This window comes from Microcaecilia unicolor, chromosome 1, assembly GCF_901765095.1.
Source record: "Microcaecilia unicolor chromosome 1, aMicUni1.1, whole genome shotgun sequence".
In the NCBI taxonomy this organism is placed as follows: domain Eukaryota; kingdom Metazoa; phylum Chordata; class Amphibia; order Gymnophiona; family Siphonopidae; genus Microcaecilia; species Microcaecilia unicolor.
The window spans coordinates 299,917,306-299,945,053 of record NC_044031.1 but is presented as its reverse complement, the minus strand read 5'-3'; the positions used below and the strand labels follow the sequence as shown (position 1 = coordinate 299,945,053).

General features: G+C 40.9%; 1 protein-coding gene across 3 annotated transcripts in view; it reads left to right on the top strand.

The window, feature by feature from the left end:
• Positions 1-27,748, top strand: part of LOC115472937 (pyrimidine-specific ribonucleoside hydrolase RihA-like) — a 90,565-nt gene that overhangs the window by 49,866 nt on the left and 12,951 nt on the right. For all 3 annotated transcript variants that reach the window (XM_030207487.1, XM_030207479.1, XM_030207470.1), the window contains exons 4-5: positions 4,896-5,007; positions 14,158-14,294. In XM_030207487.1, the coding sequence (XP_030063347.1) occupies positions 4,896-5,007; positions 14,158-14,294 (249 nt within the window). The remainder of the gene's footprint in view (positions 1-4,895; positions 5,008-14,157; positions 14,295-27,748) is intronic.

Below are 27,748 nucleotides of genomic sequence, written 5' to 3'. Positions count from 1 at the left end.
CCTTCGTTACATTTTTTACACTGAATGATATATACCACATGTGGTATATATCATTCAGTGTAAAAAATGTAACAAATTCACTTGCTCATCTTCCAATGATGTCCCCATGCATACCTCCTACCCACCCCCATCCTCCCACCCTGTCAGACTGTCATAGTAATGCTTGAATGTTTTCACTTATATACACTGTCAGCTAGCACATTTGCTTATTTCCGATCTGACGAAGAAGGGCAACCTTCGAAAGCTAATCAAGAAATGTATTAAGTTATGTCCAATAAAAAAGGTATCATCTTATTTTCTTTTCCATGTTTTATTTTGTTTGATTTCTATTGATAATTCTTTCCTAGAGAAAGAATCTAATTTGGTACTTTAGGTTTCTTCTGATTCTGAAGAAAAGCATTAGTGAGTCTCTGTAACTGTGTAAAGAACAAAGGAGAGAGAGAAATTGTTAATTCATGTCTAAAAATAGATTATACAAGAAAAAATTGTCTTCTTAATTGGTTGCAATTCTCCATAACCAAGGGGCCATTTTACTAAGCTGCATTAGGTGCTAACACAGCTGAAAATGGCATACCACGGGACATGCTCAAGTGTCTTGCGGTAGCTGCCAAATGTGCACCGGCTAACTGTGTGCTAAAAAATACATATTTTTGAGGGGCGTGTCAGGAGGGTAGAGAGTGGACGTTCCTGCACAGATCACCACTGGCTGAATATCAGGCCCTTAGTGTTTATTTCAGCCATGCTGAGGGTGAACACATGGTCGGTATGTACTGAGACTAGCTGTAAACTCTGGCATGCCGCAGCTCCCAACAGGGACTGTTTATGTCATATCAAAGTAAAACAATACCAAACTCAATATAAATACCTATCAATCACACGTGTTTCATAGTTAAAACATGTGTTTTTTAAGGAGAAAAGGAGACCTCAGATGTCCTTATGGAGCAACCCATGGACATAACCAACCTTATGAATGTCGTGCTGGTTTTTGGTTTCTTTCATCGATCTGCACAAAACTCCTTTTTTTGAAAACGTGCAAAGAATTTTTTAAACTGTGCTTCAATCAAATAATTTAACAAAAATGTCCAAAATAATAGTAAACAAAACACTTAACAACATCTGATAACACAGCACTTAAGTTCTATGGGGCTACCATTTCACCCGGTGTGGCTTCTTCAGGAACTTGTGCTGTTATGATAGAAACTTATTCAGGACATCAGTCCTTTTCAAATTATAAAGATCCTCTTTTTAAGATGGCACCGTAGAACTTAAGTTAAGTGCTCTTTTTTTTTCAGGAGTCTCTCATGAGGAATTTTGTCAAACGCTTTCTGAAAATCTAGATACACTACTTCAACTGGCTCACCTTTATTGACATGTTTATTCACACCTTCAAAGAAATTAAGCAATGGGACTCTGTCCCATTAAACTATGTTTATGTATGTAGTCTGTAATTTTATTCTTTATAATAGTTTTCACTATTTTGTCTGGTACTGAAGCCAGGCTTTCTGGTCTGTAATTTCCCAGATCATCCCTGGAACATTTTTTAGCAATCGGCATTACATTGTCTACCCTCCTATCTTCAGGTACTACTACTACTACTACTACTACTACTAATACTACAGACGATTTTAACAATAGGTTACAGATCATTAACAGCAGATCAGCAATGTCATGTTTGAGTTCTTTCAGTACCCTAGATTGAATGCCATCTGGTCCATGTGATTTACTACTCTTTCATTTGTCGATTTGGCTCAGTACATCTTCCAGGTTCACTGAGATTTCTTTCAGTTCCTCTGCATCATCACCAACCTTGAAAAACATTTCTGATACAGGTAGATCTCCTACATCTTCTTTTGTAATGACTGAAACAAAGAATTCATTCAGTATTCTCTACTATGGCCTTGTCCTCCCTGAGTACCTCTTTTGCTGCTTCATGATCTAATGGTCCCATAGATTCCCTCACAGTCTTTCTGCTTCTGATGTACCTGAAAAAGTTGTTACTGTGAGTTGTTACCTCTGTGGCAAGTTTCTCTTCATATTCTCTTTTAGCCTTCTTTTTCAGTGCTTTGCATCTAGCTTGCCAGTGCTAATGTTGCTTCTTATTTTCTTCATTCAGATCCTTTTTCCATTCTTTTGGTTCTTATATCCTCTTTCAGTTCACATTGTAGCATCATCCGTGATGCCGATAACAATTGTACGCGAATGATCAAATCCACTATGTTTATGTACTCTCCAATTAAATGCTTAACTTCTGTTAGATATGTGTCAAAAGATTCATTGGGTTTCTGCAGTCTGTTATTCAAGACATACCTTTCATAAGTCACATTTGTTTCTATGATGCATTAATTTTCAAAAGCATCAAGGATCTTATTCATATTAGTTCTATTGGCATCACTCTTGAAGTTGATATGCCTCCATGCCAATGCATGCCGGGAGAATAGCAATGAATTTCATCATCGGTCAGTGGCAATTTCATAATTATGCCACGGCTCTTGAAATGCTTAAAATTCATAGTGCACTTACCAAGCAGTGGAACTGGATTTGGAATGGATGTGTAACTTTCCATTGCTAATTTACTTCTGACACCACGTAATGTATTTCAGACACATCAGGCTAGTTGCAGGGTTCATCCAGGTACACCTTTCAGGTCCTTGAGGAATCATGGAGACTAATACAACAGCTAACATGACCTATCACACCAGTAGAGCAGAGAATCTATGAGTCTTTGTTTAACCTTTAAGTCACTGAGGGATGTGGGTGCAGGATACTTGAGGTCATTTTTATATTGGTTTCATTGAATCTAGCCCCTGTATCCTTCTCAAGAGGCCTTATTGATTGCACCTTCAAAAGAAGATCCTAAGAAGTCATGAGAATTTGAGATTTTCAACGTATAGCCTTAAAGTTAGGGAATAAGCTACCAGCTAAGAGTCAATCGATGGAAGATTATATGACATTTAGACATGAGCTGAAAACATATTTATTTCAAGAGACTTCATTTGAAAGGTGTTATACTGGGATTATTACATTTTATGAAATTTATTGTTACAATAAAACTGAATTAGGAGAGCATTTTTAAAGACAGCTTCTGAGAGTTTTGCTAACATATTCTCCCCTAATATTTAAGTACTGTGGTTAGCACGGACTTCAAAATTCAAACACTGACTGCGGTGTTTAAATTTATACTCTGATGTTCAGTGCTGGGTTGTACCCGTCTATTGGTACTGAATATCCGGGTATAAGGTAGCTGCTGGAAGTTGAACTGGGTAAGTTGGGACAGCGCCTACCCAGATAATGCCACTCACCGAAATCAGTGACTATTTTCAGAGGAATTATCCAGATAATGCAGTTGAAAATCTTTACTGATCACCCCGACATTATCTGGATAGTATTGGGGCATGTTGGGTATGGAGCCAAGGTGGATCTGGAAATCTGGTACTGCTCATAATCAGTACAGATACCCAAATAAGTATCTGGGTGTTAGGATAGCAAAATAGCTCTGCTTTGGCTGTGTCCTGCAGTGCGCAGACACTATCCAGATAGTGCCAAAGTGGTCAGTAATGATTTACAGAATCATTATCCAGCTCATGCTCTGAAAACCAGTAGCTGGCCCCAGTGAGCAGCACTTTTCCAGGTAGGAGCTGCTCCTTTCCAGAGCAGTGATACTGAAAATGAAACCTGTTGTTTTTTGTCTTAGTTTGTTTTATGTTTTAGCTTGTGATTTTGTTACTGTATAATTGATTTGAATTTTTGTGGCTTTATGGGAATATATAATTTTAATGTTGGAATCTGTAACTCACTCAATAAATTGAATTAAATAAATATAAATAATGGAGTCATCAGCTTATCACTGAGAAAAATACTACACTACTAGACTTATGCAGCACTGTACATTAAACAAAGCTGGGAAGGTTCAAAGAAGACCAAATTAACATGTTGATACTTGATAAAGTGCCTACATAGGAAGTTCCCAGAGGAGCCACTCTTGTTTGTGTGACCCTTGTCATTATGGCCTTAGTAATTAATGTATTTGCCTCAGTGTTAACTGTGTTGTTGATGTCTCAATATGCTTTGTATTACAGGGGTACCACTTGCCCTGGCAAATATATAGTGTAATGGTATGGGAATGGCCTTGAGAGGAGAAATGGGAGAAGAACTCCTCCTTCCCATCATCCAGTCCACAATTTCCCTCGTTTTATTGCATCAACCTACAGCTTTTCACTTTCCTTCCAGCCCATCCCACCACTCTCAGTCCTTCCCCAGCCTTTTGCTAACTCTCCCCCTTCTCTCATCCCCCCCTGCGCTCAGGGCAGGGGAAGTGGAACACCTTTGTGATTGGTGGAGCCAAACAAAGCAACCTCTATCCTGACCCCAAGCTCCCTAGTGTGGGATAAAAAATGGTTGGGCTATGGCCTCTGTGGCCTACCCCATTCCGCTGTGTCTGGCCCAGGACATGCCCTCTCTCCATCTCATTCTCCTTTGTCCAGCATGTACCCTCTTTCTTCTCCATCCTCCATATCCAGCATCTTCCCTTTCTCCCCCATGTACAGTGTCTTTTTTTCTCTCTATCCCTCTCTTGTGATCTGCATTTTCCCTCTCTAGACCTATTACCACTGGGTGGCTGCAGGGGTAGCACAAATGCAGGCACTGTCCCCCAGGTGCCAAAGACCCTTGTCATGCCACTGCTTTAGGCAAACACCTAGTCTGCCTATTTTCATCTAAAGCCACCATGATTACCACTTTTATGTTGGAACCAGACTGCAATTGGATTTTGTATTTATATTTCAGGCTTATTAATATGGGGATTTATGTGCTCGTATTGTGTACTTCCTGTACTATACTTATTGACCACCTGACATACTTAAATAGCAGTCTGAATTAACACAATTGTTATTCTCCAGATAACTTTGGTAGCTACAGGTCCCTTGACTAACCTGGCAATGGCTGTGAGAATGGATCTAACTTTTCCCAATAAACTTAAGAGTTTGTATATCATGGGAGGAAACATGGAATGTAAGTACTAAATGAATGAACAATAATTTCTTTTCAAAGATATTTAATATGAGATCATGACATGAAATACAGTTAACCTTACAGGAAAATCACAGAGACCTCCCTTTTCTTGGAATAAGGTTATCTACGTGGTATTGTCTTAAAGGGATTTTATAGAACTGTGTTTTGAACTGTCTTAAAGGTATTTTCATTGGAACTGTGTTTTAACCTGTGCCAAGAGTTTTAAACCTGTGACTTATACCAATCAATCTGGTTACATAGAATCTGGTGACTGTTTTAAAGGTACATTCTTTAGAATTGTGTGTTGAATCTACACTGCCAGAGACTTAATTCAATCAATTTGGTTACATAGCATCTGGTGACTCATAGCGCTGGAGGAGGGGCACTTTGTTTGGTAAAAGGAAAAAAAAACAGAACTTGTTTACCTTGTGAACTGTGAGCTACACTGGGCATTTTCAGACTTGGTTTGATTGGTAACTGAGGTTACCTGTGTCCTGCTCTTAATATCTTCCTTAATATCTTCCTGATAAAAGGGAACAAGGGATTTCGGAAAGTCACCCCCAGAATAAACATGATGGTAGAGGGAAAGGTCATGTAAATATAGAAAACCACCTAAACTCACTAAGCACATGGAAAGCAATGTGCACAAATGCTCATAGTCTAAGTAAAAAGGTTCAAGACTTGCAAGCCCTGATGTTTGTAGAAAACTTGGATATTGTTGCTATTACGGAGATGTGGTTCAACGATTCCCATGAATGGGATGTGACCTTAGCGGGCTATAATCCTTATAGGAAGGATGGAGAGGGCCGAAGAGGTGGAGGAGTGGCGATGTATGTGAGAGACAATATCAGAGCAGCTGAAATGCGGGGACCCTGGGGAAAGGAAGAAGCTTTATGGATCGTCCTGGAAAAAGATGGAACCTGTATCCACATGGGGATTATCTACAGACCTCCTGCACAGATGGAGAAGTTAGACAAGGATCTGATAGAAGATATTCAAAAGATTGGTATGAAAGGGGAGGTGCTACTGTTTGGAGATTTCAATTTGTCTGACGTGGATTGGAACATCCTGTCTGTGGAATCAGAAAGAAGTAGGGAGATTGTGGATGCCTGTCAAAGTGCCTTGCTCAGACAAATGGTGACGGAACCCACGAGGGAAGGGTCGATGCTGGATCTAGTTCTCACAAATGGAGGTAGTGTTTCCGATATCCAGGTGGGTACCCACCTATGTAATAGTGATCTTCGCATCGTATGGTTTGATATAAGGGTGAAGGCGGAGTGTGGACGCACAAAACTCAAAGTACTGGATTTCAGACGTACTGATTTTGATAAAATGAGGGAATACCTGAAGAAGGAGCTGTTGGCGTGGGAAGACGTAGGAGATGTGGAAAAACAGTGGTCGAAGCTAAAGGCTGCTATAAATATGGTGACTGATCTTTTTGTGAGGAAAGTAAACAAAAACAAGAGAAGCAGGAAGCCTATATGGTTCTCCAAACAAGTAGCTGAAAAAATAAGAGCAGAAGAGGCTTTGTTTAAGAAATACAAAAGAACGCAACAAGAGGATCACGGAAAAGATTATCAAAGAAGCAGAGAGGGAAATATGGCTAGTGAAAGCATGAGTGGAAGAAAAAATGGCTAAAGATGTAAAGAGAGGTGACAAGACCTTTTTCAGATATATTGCCGTTTACGGAAGAAAGAGTTTATAAACAGCTGGAGAATCTGAAGGTGGACAAAGCTATGGGGCTGGATGGGATACATTCCAGGATACTGAAGGAGCTCAGTGAGTTCCTGGTGGGACCTCTTAAAGATTTATTTAATAGATCTTTAGAGACGGGAGAGGTTCCGCAAGATTGGAGACAAGCGGATGTGGTCCCTCTTCACAAAAGTGGAGACAGGGAAGAAATGGGAAACTACAGACCGGTAAGTTTCATGTCGGTGGTAGGAAAAATAATGGAGTTGCTGCTGAAAGAAAGGATAGTTAACTTTCTAGAAGTCGACGGGTTACAGGACCCAAGGCAATGTGGCTTTACCAAAGGAAAATTCTGCCAAATGAATCTTATTGACTTCTTTGACTGGGTGACCACAACGAACTGGATGAAGGACATGCGCTAGATGAAATTTACTTGGACTTCAGTAGAGGAGTGTGGTAGCCGTGTTAGTCCACTCTTAAGGTTATCAATAGAAATCAAACAAAATAAAACATGGAAAAGAAATTAAGATGATACCTTTTTTATTGGACATAACTTAATACATTTCTTGATTAGCTTTCGAAGGTTGCCCTTCTTCCTCAGCAACCTTCGAAAGCTAATCAAGAAATGTATTAAGTTATGTCCAATAAAAAAGGTATCATCTTATTTTCTTTTCCATGTTTTATTTTGTTTGATTTCTATTGATAACCTTAAGAGTGGACTAACACGGCTACCACACTCCTGTACTTAAGATGGAAGATACCGCATACAGCTGCATGAAAAAGCAAATGAACAAACTTTTGGAATCTGAGGAAGAAGGGCAACCTTCGAAAGCTAATCAATAAATGTATTAAGTTATGTCCAATAAAAAAGGTATCATCTTATTTTCTTTTCCATGTTTTATTTTGTTTGATTTCTATTGATAACCTTGGACTTCAGCAAAGCCTTTGATACGGTCCCCCGCAGAAGACTCGTGAATAAGCTGAACGGGTTGAATTTAGGACCGAAAGTGGTGAACTGGATAAGAAACTGGTTGACCGACAGGTGGAAGAGGGTGGTGGTAAATGGAATCCGCTCAGAGGAAAGGAAGGTGAGCAGTGGAATTCCTCAGGGGTCGGTAGTGGGGCCTATTCTGTTTAATATATTTGTGGGAGATATTGCTGAAGGGTTAGAAGGAAAGGTGTGCCTTTTTGCGGATGACATGAAAATAGCCAATAGAGTGGATACCCTAGAGGGAGTAGAAGTGATGAGAAAGGATCTCCGAACCTTAGAAGAATTTAATGCCAAGAAGTGTAGAGTGATGCACTTGGTGTGCAGAAACCCAAAAGAGAGATACCGAATAGGAGGGGAGAGATTAGTAAGGTCGACTCAGGACAGAGACCTTGGGGTGTTGGTGTTGGAGGATCTGAAGGTGAAGAAACAATGCGGCAAGATGACGGCCGTGACCAGAAGGATGCTAGGCTGCATAGAGAGAGGCATAACCAGCAGAATAGAAGAGGTGTTGATGCCCCTCTACAAGTTCTTGGTGAGGCCCCACTTGGAGTATTGTGTTCAGTTTTGGAGGCCGTATCTTGCTAAAGATGTAAAAAGACTGTAAGTGGTGCAAAGAAAAGCTACAAAAATGGTATGGGATTTGCATTGCAAACTGTACGAAGAGAGACTTGCTGACCTGAACATGTATACCTTGGAGGAAAGGAGAAACAGGGGTGACATGATACAGACGTTCAAATATTTGAAAGGTATTAATCAGCAAATGAACCTTTTCCAGAGATGGGAAGGTGGTACAACTAGAGGACTTGAATTGAGGTTGAAGGGGGGCAGACTCAGGACTAATGTCAGGAAGTATTTTTTCACGGAGAGGGTGGTGGATATGTGGAATGCCCTCCCACGGGAGGTGGTGGAAATGAAAATGGTAATGGAATTCAAACATGCGTGGGATAAACACAAAGGAATCCTGTTTAGAAGGGATGGTTCCACGGAATATTAGCGGAGATTGGGTGGTGACGCCAGTAATTGGGAAACAAAATGGGAGCTGGGCAGACTTCTACGGTCTATGCCCTGATCGTGATTGAATTGATAGGGATGGGCTTGAGTGTAAATTTTAAGGGGCTTCGATGTTAGCCTCAGAACGTAGTACAAGAACAGTGCTAGGCAGACTTCTACAGTCTGTGCCCTGAGAAAGGCAAGGACAAATCAAACTCGGGTATACATATAAAGTATCACATGCCATGTAAAATAAGTTTATCTTGTTGGATGGACTGTACAGGTCTTTATCCGCTGTCATTTACTATGTTACTATGGAACTCGAAGGTTAAAAGAATAGTAAAATTTTACCTGGGTCCCGAGGAGTAGGGGCTTGTCCCGGGCCATCACTGGCTTATTCTCAGCATTGGTGGCCAGTGTTGGGATTAATTTGGGGTACAGGTTGCTTCCGGGGGTCTTCAGGCCCAGTCACAGCAGGCTTGATCTGCAGTGACGCTGTGTGGACTAGGAATGAGGGCTGGCACCTACCCTCCTCTCCTCCTTCCTGTACACATTAATTGATTTGATTTGCTTACTTTATTTTTTTGTCTATTAGATTGTAAGCTCTTTGAGCAGGGACTGTCTTTCTTCTATGTTTGTGCAGCACTGCGTACGCCTTGTAGCGCTATAGAAATGCTAAATAGTAGTAGTAGTAGAAGCAGAAAACTGTCTGGTCTGGACCTAGGTCACTGGAGCTCTTGCATATACATGTTTTTCTGTGCATGTGTTTCTGGAGCTCCTATAGGGCCCAAATGAAGCTGGGGACTAAATTTTAAGGTATATTCAGCAGGCTGCTGTGGGAAATTGCAGGCAGCTGCTGACAATAAGGAAGGTCCATCTGGACCAAATCAAGAGACCAGAAGAAGCTTGAGGAGGAAATGGAAAGCTAGGTAAGAAGTCCATTGTGCCTCTGATTTATTTATTTTTATTTTTAAATATTGTTTTAAGTCCATGGATGCTGGAGTCCCAGGGATTACTTAAAAATCTCTTTTTGATGGTCAGCGTCATTAGGTGTTCTAAGGTGGTGAGTCATGGTGGTCTGGGTCCAGTATTCTGCCAGGGCCATGTAACTGTCCTATGCGGGCCCCAGCAGAATAGTGGCCGGGACCTGCATAGGCTCTGGCAGTCATCTTGCCCACATACAGTCCCCAATATTTAGTGCCAGTGGCCGGACATGGCCTGGCACTGAATATTAGTGGCTACTCTAGCCATCGACGGTAAACATATAAAAAAATGCTGAACACTCCTGGCTGAATATGGGTGGTGGGGGGGTGGTGGAGTGTGTCTGAGTTATTTCTTAGTGTGGTTTCCTATTTAAAATTTGGGGTTTTCCTTAAGTTTTGGATGATCATGAATGAAAGTCTTTAATTGAAGCCAGAGATTGCTTCTTCTTTATGTATCTAAGTGGTGAGCTGTGAGTGCAGTTTGATAGGAATTTTCCTCTTACATACTGAGAGTTGTGTGATGTTTATTTCATTTAAACCAGAATTTCTTTAAAAATGATCAAATCTGGTTGTAGGCTTCTGTAAGTGAAGTGTGCTGAGGTCTATAAATGTCTGAATCTGTGCATGGTGCCTGCATTTGAATGCTGTGAATGTACTAATATTGGAGTGGGTGCTAATCCTAGTGCTATTCTGTAGAATAGGATTCAGTGATAAGCATAGGCTTTATAGTTGGGGAGCTTGAATTTGAATTTCTTTTAAACAGCTAGAATACCCATTCAAATTTATTTGCGTCCAAGTGTAGGGTGTCTCTTGAATAAGGTAGCAGGAAGACAGGGCTTCTCTCATTTGAGTATTTTCAAGAGAAGGATAGTAGCTTCCTAAAGCCTGAAGAGATCAACGCTAGACGCTGAAGATGGGCCCCATCACAAGGAAGAATAAAGGCCAAATCAAGACAGATTACAGCTAAGTGATTGACAAATTTATCACACAGCAACATCTATGTGATTTTAATTTAGGGGAAAACTGTTCCAGAGGAATAGAGGGGAAACTGCTTTAGTTGGAGGTGTTGATAGTGAAGTAATATTTACATGAGGGAATCTGGATTTGAGGTTCAGGGGGACAAGGGTGAATCTGAAAACGAGAAAAGAAATACAAAAAGAATCATTTCTTGGGAAACCAAGTTGGGGTTTTATCACTAAGGAAAAAAATTTGGGAAAGAATATTCACTAATACTTATCTGACTGTGTTTTTGAAGTTTGAAGCCTGGTTTGGTGTCTTGAAGAACCTGTCAGTTCTATTTAAAAGGAGGGAAAAACAGTTTAAGTAATCTTAAAAAGAAAAGTTTGCTACATGTGATTTTTGGAAATTAGTCTATATTGAAGATATATGTAAGGAAATTTATACATGTGTTCAGTAAATGTTCACAGTTGCATCTGAGTAGCAATCCAAAGTTATAATAAAGAACTTATTTATCACAGATTGTTTTTTGTCTATGAAAAATTCTGAACTGCAGTTACTTTTTTCCTACACTCAATTCTAGTTGAGTGTAAGAGGTTAGTGAAACTGAATACACTCCTCCAAATTGGTGACAGGCTTTTAAGGTAAGGGTCACGACTACTAACTTGTGTAAAGTAAGGCTTGATCACCCCTATAGCAGAGGTATTACATACATAACACCTATAATATTTTATTGCTGTTCATCATTGTGTGAATTGATAATTTATTTCTCCTTTAAATCATTTATAAGGGTGAAGAACTTAATTAAATGGAATATAGATACCCGTCTCTAAACAGCTGATGCAGATTATGGTTTCCAAATTATATGCCGTCCTATTCATAATTTGTTATGGTGACATCTGGAGTGTATAATATCTAGTAGATATTGATTCAATACTACTATTCATCATTTCTATAGCACTACTGGATGTATGCACTGTTGTACACATTATATGCAGGTACTTTGTCTCTAGTGGGCTAACAATGTATGGCCCTGTTTACTAAGTCGCGCTATAGGCGCTGTAGCGTTTTTAGCACGCTAATGCTAGAGACATCCTTATATTCCTGTGGGTGTCTCCAGCATTAGTACGTGCTAAAAATGCTAGCACACCTTAGTAAACAGGGCTCTATGTTTTTGTACCTGAGGCAATGGAAGGTTAAGTGATTCGCCCAGGGTTATGAATCTGTAGTGGGAATTGAACCTGGTTTTCCAGGATCTCAGTTTACTGCACTAACTATTAGGCTACTCCTCCCTCATAATCAATCCACAACAGTACAATGATATTACCTTCTAATCACTGAGTCAGCTCTGCTCCATTCGGGGAGACACTTTCTTAAAATTTGTTTACTGAAAATGTTTGTTGTACATAGAAATTATTCAGTCTACAACTAGGTCCAATAATATGTAGGAACATCAACAAAAAGATATCTAGTGAATAAATATGTGAGGCAGAATGATGCTTGTGAGCAATTACAGAGCAAAAAGCATTTGCAGGTGATAATGCAGATGATTACTAGTTAAACCTCTTCAGGCTGTACCAAAGTGGCCAAGCAAAAGAAGGTTAGTGAATCAGATAGCGACATAACCATTGTTAATGTACATATGTTTTTATGTTTCAAAAACTAACCATAATGTACTGTAGATATGGGTTCTAAATCTTTAAGATAAAATAACAACTTGTAGCCAGGAGTCGAGATGCTCTTTTATAAAATAATTTACCTAGAGGCTCTTGAGAACCTACAGAAGCAAATCCTTCAACACATCACATAGTAAACATGAGAGTTTTCACAAATGGATGGCTGTTCTTGCTGTTGACATAATAGATTACACCTAATTCCTCTTGAAGTAAAGCATTCAGACCGCAGGTGCTCAGCCCGGATATTCAATGCCGGGCTATGTCCGGTGACCAGCTCTGAATATCTGTTTTATTTTTGGTCTGTTAAAACTTAACTGGCCAAGCCAATATTCAGTGCTGACTAGTTACATTTGACCTGGCCAAAGATAGGCCTGGTATTTATGTGACCAAATATGGTCCACCAAACTTAGCCGACAATGGACTGAAACTTAGCAGATAGCCACTTATATCATGCAATATAACCGGCTATCTGCTAGAGGCTAACTACGAATTTTCAGAGGGTCATGGTCGGCCAAGTTCTGCTGAAAATTCACGGATAGCCAGTTATGGAGCATTTAACCAGCCAGGTGCTGATCCTGGCTGGTTAAATGCTTTTGAATATCAGGGGGCTGGAGTAAGTCTATTACAGGGTGCTTATAGGCGCTGGTTAGGGCACTTCTATTAAAGTGCCTGCTTTCCTTTGGAGAAGTACTAGCACAATGGGCAGAGGATGCATTTTCATCTAGGCGCAACCACTTTCACCAGTCCTGGTCTAAATGCCCATGCCTATGTGCTACCCCCCACAATCCACCTATGCGTATGCCTGTTGGCAACATATGCACTATCAAAGCATGGTGACTACTTTTCTGCTAGCAGTAATCTAGATGAGGTTATTTATGCATGCAAGCAAGCAAGCAAGCAAGCAAGCAAGCAAGCAAGCACAAACACATAAATTACTAAAATACTGCCATTTCTATGCCACCTTGCTGTCCAAAACTTGGTAGCTCCTTATAGAATTACCTCCATAGTCCCATTGAGCCTACAATTTACATTGAGCCTACAAATAGGTGGGAAAATGTGGGATACACATGTAACAAATAAATAAATGTACGAAGAGCTTATAGATATACATTAGATAGTAGCCGCAAGAGTTGTGCACCAATGAGAAACCTATGTTGTACCAAAAAAACCATGAAATACAATTTGCCTGGGTTAAGAGGAATAATGAAAAAACACAATGGAGTGAAATTGTTATTACAAGAAACCTACAAACAAAAAAACAAATGGTGAAGTTGACGAGAATGGCAGGATGTCTTTAATAAGCAATTCTTTAAAATGATCCAACATGGACCATGTTTCGGTGACAGGGTCTACGTCAGGAGTTTGTAAGCATATGCTTAGGCTAGAAGTCTAGACAACAAACTAGATAGACATCACATAGGAAGACAATGCTCATTTTATTTGGTTATCATGCAGTCTGCTTTCCTTTTGATGCAATTTGTGATGTGCAGAAGTAACTGTAGCCATCTATATGTATATGCTGCACACTAGTCAAACATTGTGTTCCATTGAATGTGGAATCCATTGAAGGAAGAACTGCTATTTGTGTGATCTCATTCCAAATAGCCACGGAATATCACTGCTATCTGGATAACTTCTGGCTCTACCCCTGAGATGCTCCTGGCTCCTCCTCATTTATATGGATAAACTGTGGCCAGACATTGAGTTATCTAGTAATAATGTAAGCGTTGGCCAGCACAGAAGTTTTAAATAAAATACTTGTGATTAGCACCCGATGTTAACTGCATAAATGCTTTTTGACTATTGATTACAGTATGTTTATTTCCATTTATGATCATGTTAAAAATATTTCCCATTTATCCAGCAAGAGGAAACACAACACCTTGTGGAGAGTTTAACTTTGTAGCTGATCCCGAAGGCGCTTACATTGTTCTGAATGACTTCCACTGTCCCACTTACATTGCTACCTGGGAACATACATGTCGATTTAAACTGCCCTGGGTAAGTTTAACATACTACCTTTAAAATAATGCACTTGACTTTATAAAAGAGAAAAGAAAAATTGTTGCCATAGTTCCATGAAGGATGGCATGCATAGGAGACTGATATATCTTTTATTGGACCAATCACAAGAGCTTACTTATACAAAGGATTGTACATTAGCTTTAGACCCTCTCTTATAATATCCTACAGCATATCCTACCTTCACTGTATCTGCTACATCTGAAGATGGCATCTATGTGTAATTTTGTTTGGTTGCCCAAATTAAAGAGTCACAATCTACCATATAAATTCTTTAACCCCATTCTTTCCAGTAGACTATCCTAATCTACTACTACTAATTATTTCTATAGTGCTGCTAGGTGTATGCAGCACTGTACACATTATATGCAGGTACTTTCTCTGTCTCTAGAGGGCTCAAAAATCTAAGTTTTTGTATCTGGGACAATAGAGGGTTAAGTTAAATGACTTGCACTAGGTCACAAGGAGCTGCAGTGGGAATTGAAACCAGGTCACCAGGACCAAAACCTGCTGCACTAACCATTAGGCTACTCCTCCACTTGACTTATTAATCTATCTAATCGAATCTATCAATCATAATCAAATTCTATCTATTCATCCTAATCTTATCTATGTATCTATCCTAATCTAATCTAATCTAATATTATCTATTTATGTATCTATCCTAATCTTATGTATCTATCCTAATCTAGCCTCTTCACAGGTCTATAATGACTATAAATTTGAACTCACTTATAATTTATTTTCATTTTTGACTTGTTTTTGCTTTTTTATAACTTTAAAATGGATTAGCATCCAAACATTGAATTGCTTAGCTCATATCTCATAAAGCATTACAGCAATATGTACCATAGCTTTTGTTTCCTGTTATAGATGATATGACTGCTGGCTGACATGTGGCATGTTTCGCTTATGCTGCATCAGGGTCCGGTCCACTAAAAAAAATCAAAAACATAGTATATATTAATAAGAGAAAAAACAAACAAACTCAAAATTAGCATAATATGCATTTATAGCCTACTTACCACAATGCACACAATGATATACATCTCTCTAAACATGGCGGCAAAGCAAATTATTTAAATAGCTAAAACCACAGTTCCCCAACAATCAAAAAGAAAACAGGAAAAGCCAATCAAAGGACCAATAAGGATCCCCAATCTAATTGGCTGTTGAGTCCCCTAGGGGATAAAGTGTCTAAAGTATATATCCAACGTTATTCTTTATAGTTAAGGAACTTACAAATATCACCTCCCTCCTAACCCAGTGTCACAGTGTCAATAATTCTCCAACATGTATCTGATACTGCATGCGTTTTATCCAACCAATGCTGTACAATAGGAGCTGTCAGCATTTTAGTATTTGAGATTTGTGTTCAGTTAGTCTCAATTTTATAGGGCGTGAAGAACGTCCCACGTAAGTCAGGTCACAAGGACAAATTATAGCTTATAGTCTCACACATTGAATTAGAGCGGGCAACCAAAGTCTTATTTTTACCTGGTATAGTCCAAGAAATACCAGTAATTGCTGATGTGCACCATTGACAATGGGTGCATGTAGTATGGCCAATCAGCTGAAAAGCAGTGTCATAATCCAGTCATTTATATGAAAGGATCTCCCGAATAGTTTTGTCTCTACGAAAGGCAATAAGCCAAAAAGCAAGAATGAACAGAAAGGACATCCCAAAATTTATGAATCATTGAAGTAACAAAAGCATTATTATAGAGCAAAACCGTAATCATTAAATTCGCAGGTTCCTTTGACTTATATTGTGGCAAAAGCTCACGATTAGCAAATTTTGCTCTTAAGTAGGCTTTCTTGATGATGGAATAGGGGTAGCATCTTTCAGTTAAAGCAAAAAAAGTAAAAAATGAAAATAAATTATAATAAAATAGCAAAAGTGAGTTCAAATTTAAAGTCATTATAGACCGGTGAAGAGGCAAGGCGAGCCAAGAGTTGATCTGGCTCTTATGAAATGAGTTGCCACTGAGGTCTATGACTTTTTACCGTAAAAAACCTGCTCTGATTCTGGTTTTGGAAATATAAGACACCGGGCTATATGAGATTTATCTGTTTATTCTGCCCTCGTGTGTTGCAAATGAGGGCCCATTGAAGTTGATCTATCCTAATCTAATTTTATGTATCTATCCTAATCTAATCTAATATATCTAATCTATCCTAATCTAATCTAGTCAAATTGAATCTATCTATCCTAATCTAATCTTATCTATCTATCCTTTTTTAATTTTATTTTTACATTTTCAAATGTACAGTCACAAGATTAACTCTTGGTTAAGCAACACAGACAGGAATAATTGAAAAGAAAAAAAAGAATAAACTCTTATGTAGCAACAAATACAAATTTTCCTTAGAACACCATAATAAGAAGTAGACCCATATATCAGGAAAAGACTAAGAAGAAATTATATTATTCTGAAACAACAGAAAGCAAAGGCTTAGCAGGATATTACCCTTCCCCCCAATTAATTCCTTTAAAGTCCACCAGCAACACATTCAAACAATCTTCTTCATATTTAGAAAAGCCCTTAACTGCTCTGTGGTAAAGAAGACGTATTTAGTCCCTCCAAATTTAACCATGCATTTGCATGGATAAGCCAATAGAAATGTTGCACCCAGATCTTTGGTCTCTTTCCTCATGGCGAAAAACAATTTTCTTCATTCCTGCATGACTTTAGTAACAGGGTAAATCCAAATCCTTTTCCCATGAATAACTCAGATGAATGACGAAAGTGCAATCTCAATTTATTGCATTTAGGTCTTGATCAAATACCAGAGAAACCAAAAAGTAGCTCTTTCAGAAGATTCAGTCAAAGACTCCTCTAAAATGGTAGATATATTATTCATATCCAACTGAATTCTTTGATCACGTTAGTCTTCTATTTCACCCTTGGAATTCCTTGAGGATATTGGTACATGTGACAGAACAGTGTGTTTTAAACCTATAAAATTGCCTTTATTAACTCTTGTTTGGCCAAAGCTGTTATAGAAAAGTGCATGCCCTCTTTTACTTTCACTTAGTGAAGACATGAATCTACAGTACTGTGAGCAGTATACTTTTAAAACTTGCTGACTGGGCTTTGATTGGCCTGGAGTTTGAAATTACTGTCGCGTCTCTCGGGGAAATGTGAGCCCTTGGGCCGCTGTCACGGAGGTGGCAGCAGCAGGCAAAACCACCCAACAGGAGCCAGGCAACCCTAAGACGGGCTGAAGTAGACAGGACTGGAGTGGCTGGGCTGGAGCTGAAGAGGCAAGCAACAAGGAATCCAGGAACAACGTCCTACAGCAGGGTTCAGGCTTGAGAAGCAGGATACAGGAGCTACATACAAGCTAAGCTCAAGGCAATGGGAATGACAGATACGCTTGCCAGAGGAAGGGTTAGACTGGAGCTACAGTAGCTAACAGATAGAAAGGAGAGAAATGGCTGCAGCATCAGCCGCTAACCAACCTCAGACAGGGAGCAGAGCCACTGCACAGGGATAACAGAAAGGCTAGAAGCCCACCGAGAATAATATACACAGAAAGGCTGAAAGCCTACAGGTCAGAGAGATACACCCAGAAAGGCTAGAAGCCCACAGAAAGGCTGGAAACCCCCCAGGCCGCAGTAATACAGCCAGAAGGTCTGGAAGCCCACAGATAAAAGGGATATGCACAGATAGACTGGAGGACCTCAGAGCAATGGGCACCGAAGGGCTGGAAACCCACAGAACAATAGACACAGAAGGGCTGAAAACCCACAGAGCAATAATACCCAGAGCAGGAAAGCAAGAAGGCCACAGGTAAGTAATAGACTAGGCAGAAAGCCTACGAGCAATAATACCCTGAGCCAGAAGGCAAGGCCCACAGGTGATAGTAACTAGCAAAGCAGAAGGGCTGGAAGTCCACAAGAAAAGACAAGGAAAGCTAACTGTGCAAACAGCACACTAACCTTGGGACCTAAGGCACTGCAAAGGCATTGGCAATGCAAAGGCACTGAAGACCAGAACATCAGTTCCTTAAGAAGGCCCTGACAGATGAGGTCACCCCTTCAGGCCACAGGCAAGGAGCATACAGATACAGAAGCCCAGAGAGACCTAACCTACACAGGTGTAGTCTATTGAGGTAATTAGTGTCAGGCTGGAAGCAGCCAGCCCACCCAGCCTGAGACAGAGCTACCTCAGGAACAGCCCACTGAAGTACAGAGAGGCCCAATATACACAAGTGTAGAGTAGTGAAGCCATTAGAGCAGCCAGCCCACAGAGACAGAGATAGAGCTAACTCAGGAACAGTATACTGAAGCACAGAGAGGTTAAACCCACACAGGTGCAGTATACTGAGGCAATCAGTGCCATGCTGGAAGTGGCTAGCACCCAGAGACAGAAACAGAGCCAACTCAGAAGTAGACAGAAACCAGCACAGACACTGATTCCCAGAAACAGGGTAAGTCTGAGGGTGGTCACGACCACAGACGTGACAATTACCCAGCAGTTGTTGCTGGCTGTTGCTTCAGTTTCAGCCCGGAAGAAGAGAGAGAGATCTCTTTGCTGAAGCTCTGTGAACAGCTGTATATCCTGATCTCCCCAGTTACTTTCTAGGAAGTATGCAAATGTTTAGTTAGTGTTATAATTGATCCATATTTTAATTACCTGTTATTGTTTGCTATTTGCACTATTTTGTTCCACTATACAATTTTTAAAACGCAATAAACAATATTTAGTTTATTGTTCTGGACTGATAAAGAATCCTGGTGGTTTATGTGTTGGGTCTGTGAGTGCTTTCTGGGAACTGTGGGACCACTGGGAGTGTGGCCTCAGTAACTTAGAAATCACTGGGGATAATTTGGTAGTGTTAGACACCCAGAGGCGGTTGTGACCCAGTTGGTGGGAGGAAGGTGCTAGTGTAGAGCACAAGCGGCAGTTGCATTCGGACCTGAACTGTGCTGGGGATAGACCCTCCAAGTGGCCGCGGGGTAATCCCAGGTAGGTGGCTAGGCATTTCGTGACAGTACATAATATACCTTATTAATGGGGGGAGTAGCTTCAGAGGAATATTTCTATACTTCAATGAGATATCTTTTGAATAAATCAAGAGCAGGTGTTCCTGGGGACTTTGGAAAGTTAAGAATCCTAAAATTCAGCTTACAGTTGTAGTTCTCAATATTTTCAAACTTTCTATGCAATACAAGGTTATCTTTCACCATAGACTCTTTGAAATCATGGAAAGTTCTCAAATCTCTTTGTATCTGATTAACTTACATTGAAAAATCCTATTTAATTTGCTGTACAACTTTGGTGTTCTTCCCTAAAGCATTTGCCTCTCCAAAAGTTTTGCCAGTCCAGCTTTTGTATCATTTTCCAAATGTGTTCAAGTGCCACCTCCGTGGGAGAAAGTGTAGAATCTATCTATCTTAATCTAATCTTATCTATCCTAATATAATCTGATCTATCTATCCTAATTTAATCTTAACTATCTATCTACCCTAATCTAATCTAATTTATCTATCATAATCTAATCTAATCTCTCTATCCTAATCACCACCCAGGAAAAGGATCTAGATGTCATCATTGATGATATGTTCAAACCCACTGCTCAGTGTAAAGCAGCGGCTAAGAAATCAAATAGAATGTTAGTAATTATTAGAAAAGGAATGGAAAACAAAAAAGAGAATGTTATAATGCCTTTGTATTGCTCCATGGTGCGACTTCTGTATGGAATTCTGTGTGCATGTCACGGCTGTGGCTGTACTCCTACATCTAGACTCACCTTTTTCCAGTGATCTGGCTCTGTGGGTTCTCAAGACTGTTTGTCCCTGCATTGATGCATCTGCTGCCTGGTGTTCCTGCTATCCAAGTCTCATTACAGTCTATGCAAGCCTCATTCCAAGTTGTGACATCATCAGCAAAGTCCTTTATAAAGCACCTTGGAACTCTAATGCCTTGCCTTTACAACAGGTCTTTTAACCTTGTCTTTGTGTTCCCTGTTTGGATCCAAGTCCTGCTTGGCTTTATTCCAATGCCTTGCTTCTTGCCTGGCTTTGTTCCTGTGAGTCTTGTCCCTGAATGTCTTGTTTCTGAACTATGTTCCTGAAAGCCTTGCTTTTGTAAACCTTGAAGCTGTACTCCTATATAGTCTTGTTCCTGCGTACTGTGTTTCTAAAAGTCTTGTTCCTGAAAGCCTTGTTTCTGTGTGTCTTATTTCTGAACCTTGTTCCTGAAAGCCTGGCTCTGTAGCCAAACCCTGATTTTGGTGTCTGTTACAGTTTGACTACCTCTGGCTTTTGCTTTTAGTCTAGACTTAGCCCTTCTCTTGACTCTTGCTACAGTTAAACCCTGTTCCTGCGTTCTGCTATTGCCAAAGCTCTGTTCCTGTCCCTGCTAAGCCAAGTCTGTACCTGAACCTTGTTCCTGTTGCCAAGCCAAGTCTGTCTCTGAATCCTGTTGCCAAGCCAAGTCTGTTCCTGAATCCTGTTCCTGCCTAGCCAAGTTTGTTCTGAGTCCTGTTCCTGCTAAGTCAAATCTGTTCCTGAATCCTGTTCCTGCTAAGCCAAGTCTGTTCCTGAGTCCTGTTCCTGCCAAGTCAAGTCTGTTCCTGGTTCCTGTACCTACCAAGCCAAGTCTGGCTACTGCCTTGTCTATAGTATTGCTTCTGTTTGTTCCTGTTGCCTAGCTCCTGTCCTATTTTGTTTGCTGAGTCCATGTCTGGATCCAGTTCTTTACTCGCCTTGCCGTGTCTGAACCCATTTCTAGCCTTCTTTCTGTGTCTTGTGTGTTTCTGTGTGGGTTCAGTTCTAGCCCTTTGTCTTGCTTTCTTGCCTTGTCTGGATCCAGCTTCTGTCTTGCCTGTCTGTCTTGTCCAGTTATGCCTAGCCTTGCCTTGTCTCATCTTGTCCTGTCTGGATCCAGTCCTTCCCTTGTCCTTGTCTTACCCTTTTTCTGGACCCAATTTTAATCTAGTTCCGTGTCTTGTCTTGTTCTGCCTTGCCTTGTATTGCCTGAGTTTCAATCCCAATTTTAATCCAGTTCCGAGTCTTGCCTTGTCCTGCCTGGGTTCCAGTTCTGGCCCTTTGCCTTGCTTTCCTTCCCTTGTCTGGATCTGGTCCTTTTCTACTGTGCCTTGTTACCTCTGTCCTGTCTTGTCTAGTCTCCAGGTTTATTCTAGCCCTGTTTTGTTCTGATTCCTGCCTTGTGCCAGCCCAGGCGACTTGTCTGCCGCAGCTCCGGCTGTGGTCCAAGGGCTTACTATCCTTGAATCCGTGACAGTGCAATTCTGGTTACCACATCTCAAAAAAGATATTGCAGAATTAGAAAAGGTACAGAGAAGGGTGACAAAAATGTTAAAGGTGTGGGACGACTTCCCTATGAGGAAAGGCTAAAGCAGCTAGAGCTCTTCACCTTGGAGAAGAGATGGCTGAGGGTAGATATGATAAAGGTCTATAAAATATTGAGTGGAGTGGAACTGGTAGACATGAATCACTTGTTTACTCTTTTCAATAATACTAGGACTAGGGGGCACACAATGAAACCACTAAGTAGTAAATTTAAAACAAATCAGAGAAAATATTTCTTCACTCAATGAGTAATTAAGCTTTGGAATTCATTGCCAGAGAATATGGTAAATGCAGTTAGCTTAGAGTTTAAAAAAGGATTGGATAATTTCCTAAAAGTCCATAAGTGATTATAAGGATGGGCTTGGGAATATCCGCTGCTTATTCCTAGAATAAGCAGCATAAAATCTGTTTTACTTAACAAGTACTTGTGACCTGGATTGGCCACTGTTGGAAACAGGGTACTGGGCTTCTACTGGCATACTACATATTTTCCTTCTCCCCTAGGTTTCGGTGGCTGGAAACCCATGTTCCTATTATCATATGAAGGCAACAATACCAAAAAATAAACTCCTCACTCAGACAATAGCTGGAGGTTCAACCCTAGTTGAATAGCTCGTCTTCATAATATCATTGTTTTTCTTATCTTCTTCAGTCTCCATGTCATGATCATTAGTACGGTCCTCTTTGGCAAATGAAGTATGTCGTCCTAAATTAAACACCACGCTATATGTACAGTGACTATGATGTATAACACACAGCAGATTGGATGGACCATGCAGGTCTTTATCTGTTGACATGTAATTATGAATATTTATGCTATACATTTACAGGGGAATTCTATAAATGGTGCTTAAAATTGTGCATGCAAATTTGGGTGCACACCCAATTTGTACACACAATTTAATTGAGTAACGGAGCCTGCTAGTGCCAATAATCAGAAAAGGAAAGGTCATTTTCTACAAAAAAAACCCCCATCTCTCTTTTCCTTTTGAAAATGCTGTTTGGAAAAACGTTTTGTGATTTGGATGTTTTATTTTTTGGTCCATTTCCTAACAAAAAATATCCAAATGCAAAATGTACAAAATACACAAGAAAATCCACAATAGAGTGAAACCATTCACATAAGCTTTGGTTGTAATGTAAATCTCAAAGTGCATCAGAAAGTCCACACGGGAGAGAAACCATTTGCATGTATAGAGTCTGGTAAAAGCTTTGGTCAGAAGGTAAACCTCACAATACACCGGAGAATACACTCAGGAGTGAAACCATTTACATGTCCTGAGTGTGGTAAAAGCTTTGGTTGGAAAGAAAGCCTCACACGGCATCATAGAATCCACACAGGGATGAATCCATTTACATGCACTGAGGAGGTAAAAGATTCAGTTGCATTGGGACAGGTAATTAGAGAATGTACACTCTTGCTATAAAGTATGGAAAAATAGCACTCTGATATTTAGATATATGTAATGAGACCTCCTTGTCATCAATAGATCTGAATTCAAAGCCCAAATCTACTGATAAACAATAGACACAAGGTTCAGAGGCTATGAAAAAAAATAGAAAGCTTGGCATCAGGTAGAATAGTGGAAAAGTAACATCCCAGGAAAGCAATAGGGCATCCTTGGGGGCACTGCAGTGGACTTTATACAATGCTCCCAGGTACATATCTCACCATTGCTCCCTTACCTTGTCTGCTGAGCCCCCCCAAAACCCACTACCCCTAACTGTATACCACTACCATAGCCCTTACAGGTGAAGGGAGCACCAATATGTGGGTACAGTGGGTTTCTGGTGGGTTTTGGAGGGCTCACATTTTCCTCCACAAGTGTAACTAGTAGGGGGAGATAGAAGCCTGGGTCCACCTGTCTGCAGTGCACTGTATCACTACTAGACTACTCCAGTGACCTGCTTGCTATTCTAATGGACCTGAGTATAACATTAGAGGCTGGCAAGTAATATTTTTAATCACATATTTTTTGGGGTGGGAGGAGATAGTGACCACTGGGGGAGTAAGGGGAGGTGATCCCTGATTCCCTCCAGTGATCATCTGGTCATTTGGGCACATTCTGTGAAGTAGAGGAGTAGCCTAGTGATTAGTGCAACAGACTTTGATCCTGGGGAAGTGGGCTCAATTCCCTTCATTCCCACTACAGCTATTTTTTTTATAAAAACAGGTGTAGCTCAAAACGTCTAAGTTTTAGTCCTGGACGTTTTTGTTTTATTCCATTATGGCTGAAAAATGTCTAAGTCTTAGGAATGCCCAAGTCCTGCCTTGAACACACCCCTGGCACACCCCCTTGAGATTTGGACGGACTTCTGATGGACTTCAGAGAAAAACATCTAAAAAGAGGTTTCGAAAATACTGATTTGGACATTTTTGTGAGAAAAATGTCCAAATGCAGACTTGCATCACTTTTTGGACGTTTTTCTCTTTTGAAAATGAGCCTGAGTTTCTCATTGAGTGAAAGAAGCAATTTCTTTTACCTATGTTTTATCAGGGAGGCAGCCTCCTACAGTTTTCTAGGCTCATTCCCTCAGAGGTATTGCTACATTCTTCACAGAATCTCGTGCAGTGCCGCTGGTGAAATTTTAGGTCAGTTACCTGGTCTTCAGTGCGTATCTTCTCTAAGCACTACCATCTTGACATTGCTGCTTGGAAGGATGTCGTCTTTGGGACTTTTTTTTGTTTTTTTTTTGTTACATTTGTACCCCGCGCTTTCCCACTCATAGCAGGTTCAATGCGGCTTTGGTTCTGCTTGCAGGAGCTTTAAATTTTTGTATATCCCACAAGTCCTGGATTGATCTGTTGCTAAGCTAAGGAAGGAGAAATTAGTTCTTTCCTGCTAATTTTCTTCTCCTTAGTGCAGTACACAAAAAGGAGATATGAGCCTCATGAATGCAGCAGGAAAGAAAAAACAGTGATGCACAAAAAGCAAGGGTTTCTAAAGTCCATCAATTCTTTAGTGAAGACTAGGAAAAAAGGCCCGTTTCTGACAGAAATGAAACGGGCGCTAGCAAGATTTTCCTCGGAGTGTGTGTGTTTTACAGAGTGTGTGTGAGTGAGTGTGTGATACAGAAAGAGTGAATGTGTGAGTGTGTGTGACAGAGCGAGAGTGAATGTGTGAGTGTGTGTGACAGAGAGAGTGAGGCTGTGTGCGAGTGTGTGTGTGTATGTGAGAATGAGAGTGTGTGCCATGGGCCCCCTCCCTCCCAGTTTCAGGGTCCGCCCCCCCTGCAAGTTCCAGTGTCCGCTGTCCCTCCCTCCCACCCAGTTCCAGGGTCGTTTTCCCCCTCTCCCCCTCCCTCCCAGTTTCAGGGTCCCCCCTCCCTCCCTCCATCCCAGTTTCTGGGTCCGCCTGGCCCCCCTCTAAGTTCCAGGGTCGGTCCCCCTCCAAGTTCCAGGGGCCGCCCACCCACCCAGTTCCAGGGTCGTTGCCCCCCTCTCTCCCTCTCTCCCTGTTCCAGGGTAGTTGCCCCCTCTCTTTCCCTCCCCTCCAGCCACCCACCTGCAACGTGGTGAAGCTGACTCCGTGGCTGAAGTGAAGAGGTTTTTTTTTCTTCATGTTCGTTGCTCTGTAACCATCTCTGACGGCCCTGCCCTCGCGCCTCTGATAGGTCCGCTGCCCTCGTGAAAACGTGATGACGTTGAGGATGTCAAAACGTGATGACGTCGGGGTGGCGGACCTATCAGAGGCGCGAGGGCGGGGCCGAGAGAGATGGTGACAGAGCGACGAACCTAACGATCCTAACGAACCCTTCACTTGAAGCCACGGAGTCAGCTTCAGAACGTTGAAGGTGCCTTTTATTATAGTCGAGATTCTCAGTACAATATTTTGAGAGGACTCGACATGGCTGTGTTTTGGAAACTCATGCCTGCAGTGGCGTAGCGAGGGCGGCTGACACCCGGGGGGGGGGGGGGTCGCCGCTGCGTACCCCCCCGGGTGCAGCGCGGTGCACCCCCCACTTGGCACGCGCACCCCCCCTTGGAGCGCATTCTTACCACTGGCGCTCCGCCCCGAGTGCACGTCGTCGCTGGGAGCTGCGTCAGCTCCGCTGGTTCCCTGCTCTCTCTGCCCCGGAACAGGAAGTAACCTGTTACGGAGCACAGAAAGCAGTGAACCAGCGAAGTCGACACCCCCCCAGCGGCGTGCACCCGGGGCGGACCGCCCCACTGCCCCCCTTCCTACGCCACTGCATGCCTACATCACAAGGCTTCTTTGTTCACATTCCCTACTTGCAACAATTTGTCTTTTAGTTTTATCTTTTCTCAATGAAGACTCCTAATGCAGACACAAGTTGCCGCGTCGAGTCCTCTCAACAAATTGCATTGAGAATCTTCGATAGATGGACTTTGGGAACCCTTGGTTTTTGTGCTTCAATGCTTTTTTCTTTTCTCTAGTGCAACAGATCAATCCAGGAATCCTCCCTCGCTGTATGTCCCACTATTGTTTCTACATTCTGAAGACTTCTCTGTTCTGATGTTCATCAGCATTGTTTGTCAGTTTTTGCTGCATTTGTTTTCTTTGTTCATAGTTCAGAGGAAGAAGATCTTTCTGGTAAGAAGGCTTCACTATTGGGGTTTCCACTGCTTTGTTATTGAAATACTATAGTTGTCACAGTACAATTCTTTGTTCTCTATCTCCATCTACTGGCAGATGGGCATAATTCACAAGTCTTGGTTTGATCTGATGCATTAAAGGAAAGAAAATGAGCAGATAAAAACTAATTTCTCCATTTATTTGAATTTAATACATGTCTTTTCTGTAGTAGCTCAAGGTGTCCCTAGAGGGCTTTTAACATAAGAACTTGACATTCAAAGAAACTGAGCTTGTAAAAGTGCTTAAATTTGTTCCCCAGTTTCAGTCAAACATAGCAGCCTATGTTTTCTGTTGAAAATTCAGCTAATAATATTTTTCTAGGACTGCTCTCAACGGAGAGGGACTAATTTTGTTGAATGTAATTATCAAAATTTGGGGGGGAGGGAATCTTATGGGCCCAAGTTATTTAAATAATGGTTGCTGTATAAATGAAAACAACATAAGAATAGCCATACTTGGTTAGACCAATTATCCATCTAGACCAGTATCCTGTTTCCAGCAGTGACCAATCCAGGCCATAAGTACCTGGCAGAATCCTAAGGATCAGCAAGATTCCATGCTACTAATTCCAGGGACAGAAGTGGTTTTCCCCATTCCTATGTCAGTAGCAGACTATGAAAAAAAATAAATCTATGTCCCAAACATTTCATCTCATCTGCAGGATACTGATAACCTATTAATTTTTATACGGGGAGAATCAGATCAACTGCTTATCACAACCATATGAATAATTTTATTCTTTCGCACAGGCGAAATGGTGTGTAGCAAATCCTCATATACTTCCCCTCCTGTCTTTCAACGATCTTTTTATAAAATTTTGTTCTCAAAGGCTGTGCAAATATGCATATCACTCCCAAAAACGATATATATATGCTTAAAGCATTCTTTTTTCTTTGTACAAGCATTCACTTATCTGTAAGACGGTAATTTAGCAGTAACAGGGAACCCCCGCCGACATGGCCAAGTTTCGCATAGTGCGGCCATTTTACTGGTATACAGGGTTAAAAGCAGGATGTAAAGAGAGCCTCTTCCTTGATAAAGCACTATGCGAAACTTGGCCATGTCGGCGGGGGTTCCCTGTTACTGCTAAATTGCCGTCTTACAGATAAGTGAATGCTTGTACAAAGAAAAAAGAATGCTTTAAGCATATATATATCGTTTTTGGGAGTGATATGCATATTTGCACAGCCTTTGAGAACAAAATTTTATAAAAAGATCGTTGAAAGACAGGAGGGGAAGTATATGAGGATTTGCTACACACCATTTCGCCTGTGCGAAAGAATAAAATTATTCATATGGTTGTGATAAGCAGTTGATCTGATTCTCCCCGTATAAAAATTAATAGGTTATCAGTATCCTGCAGATGAGATGAAATGTTTGGGACATAGATTTATTTTTTTATAGTTTTTGGTCCCCACAGTGTGTGATTAGGGTGAGATTATATTTAAGAGTAGCAGACTATGGCCATTTTCTTCAGGAATTGTCCAAACCAATTTTAAATCCAGATATGT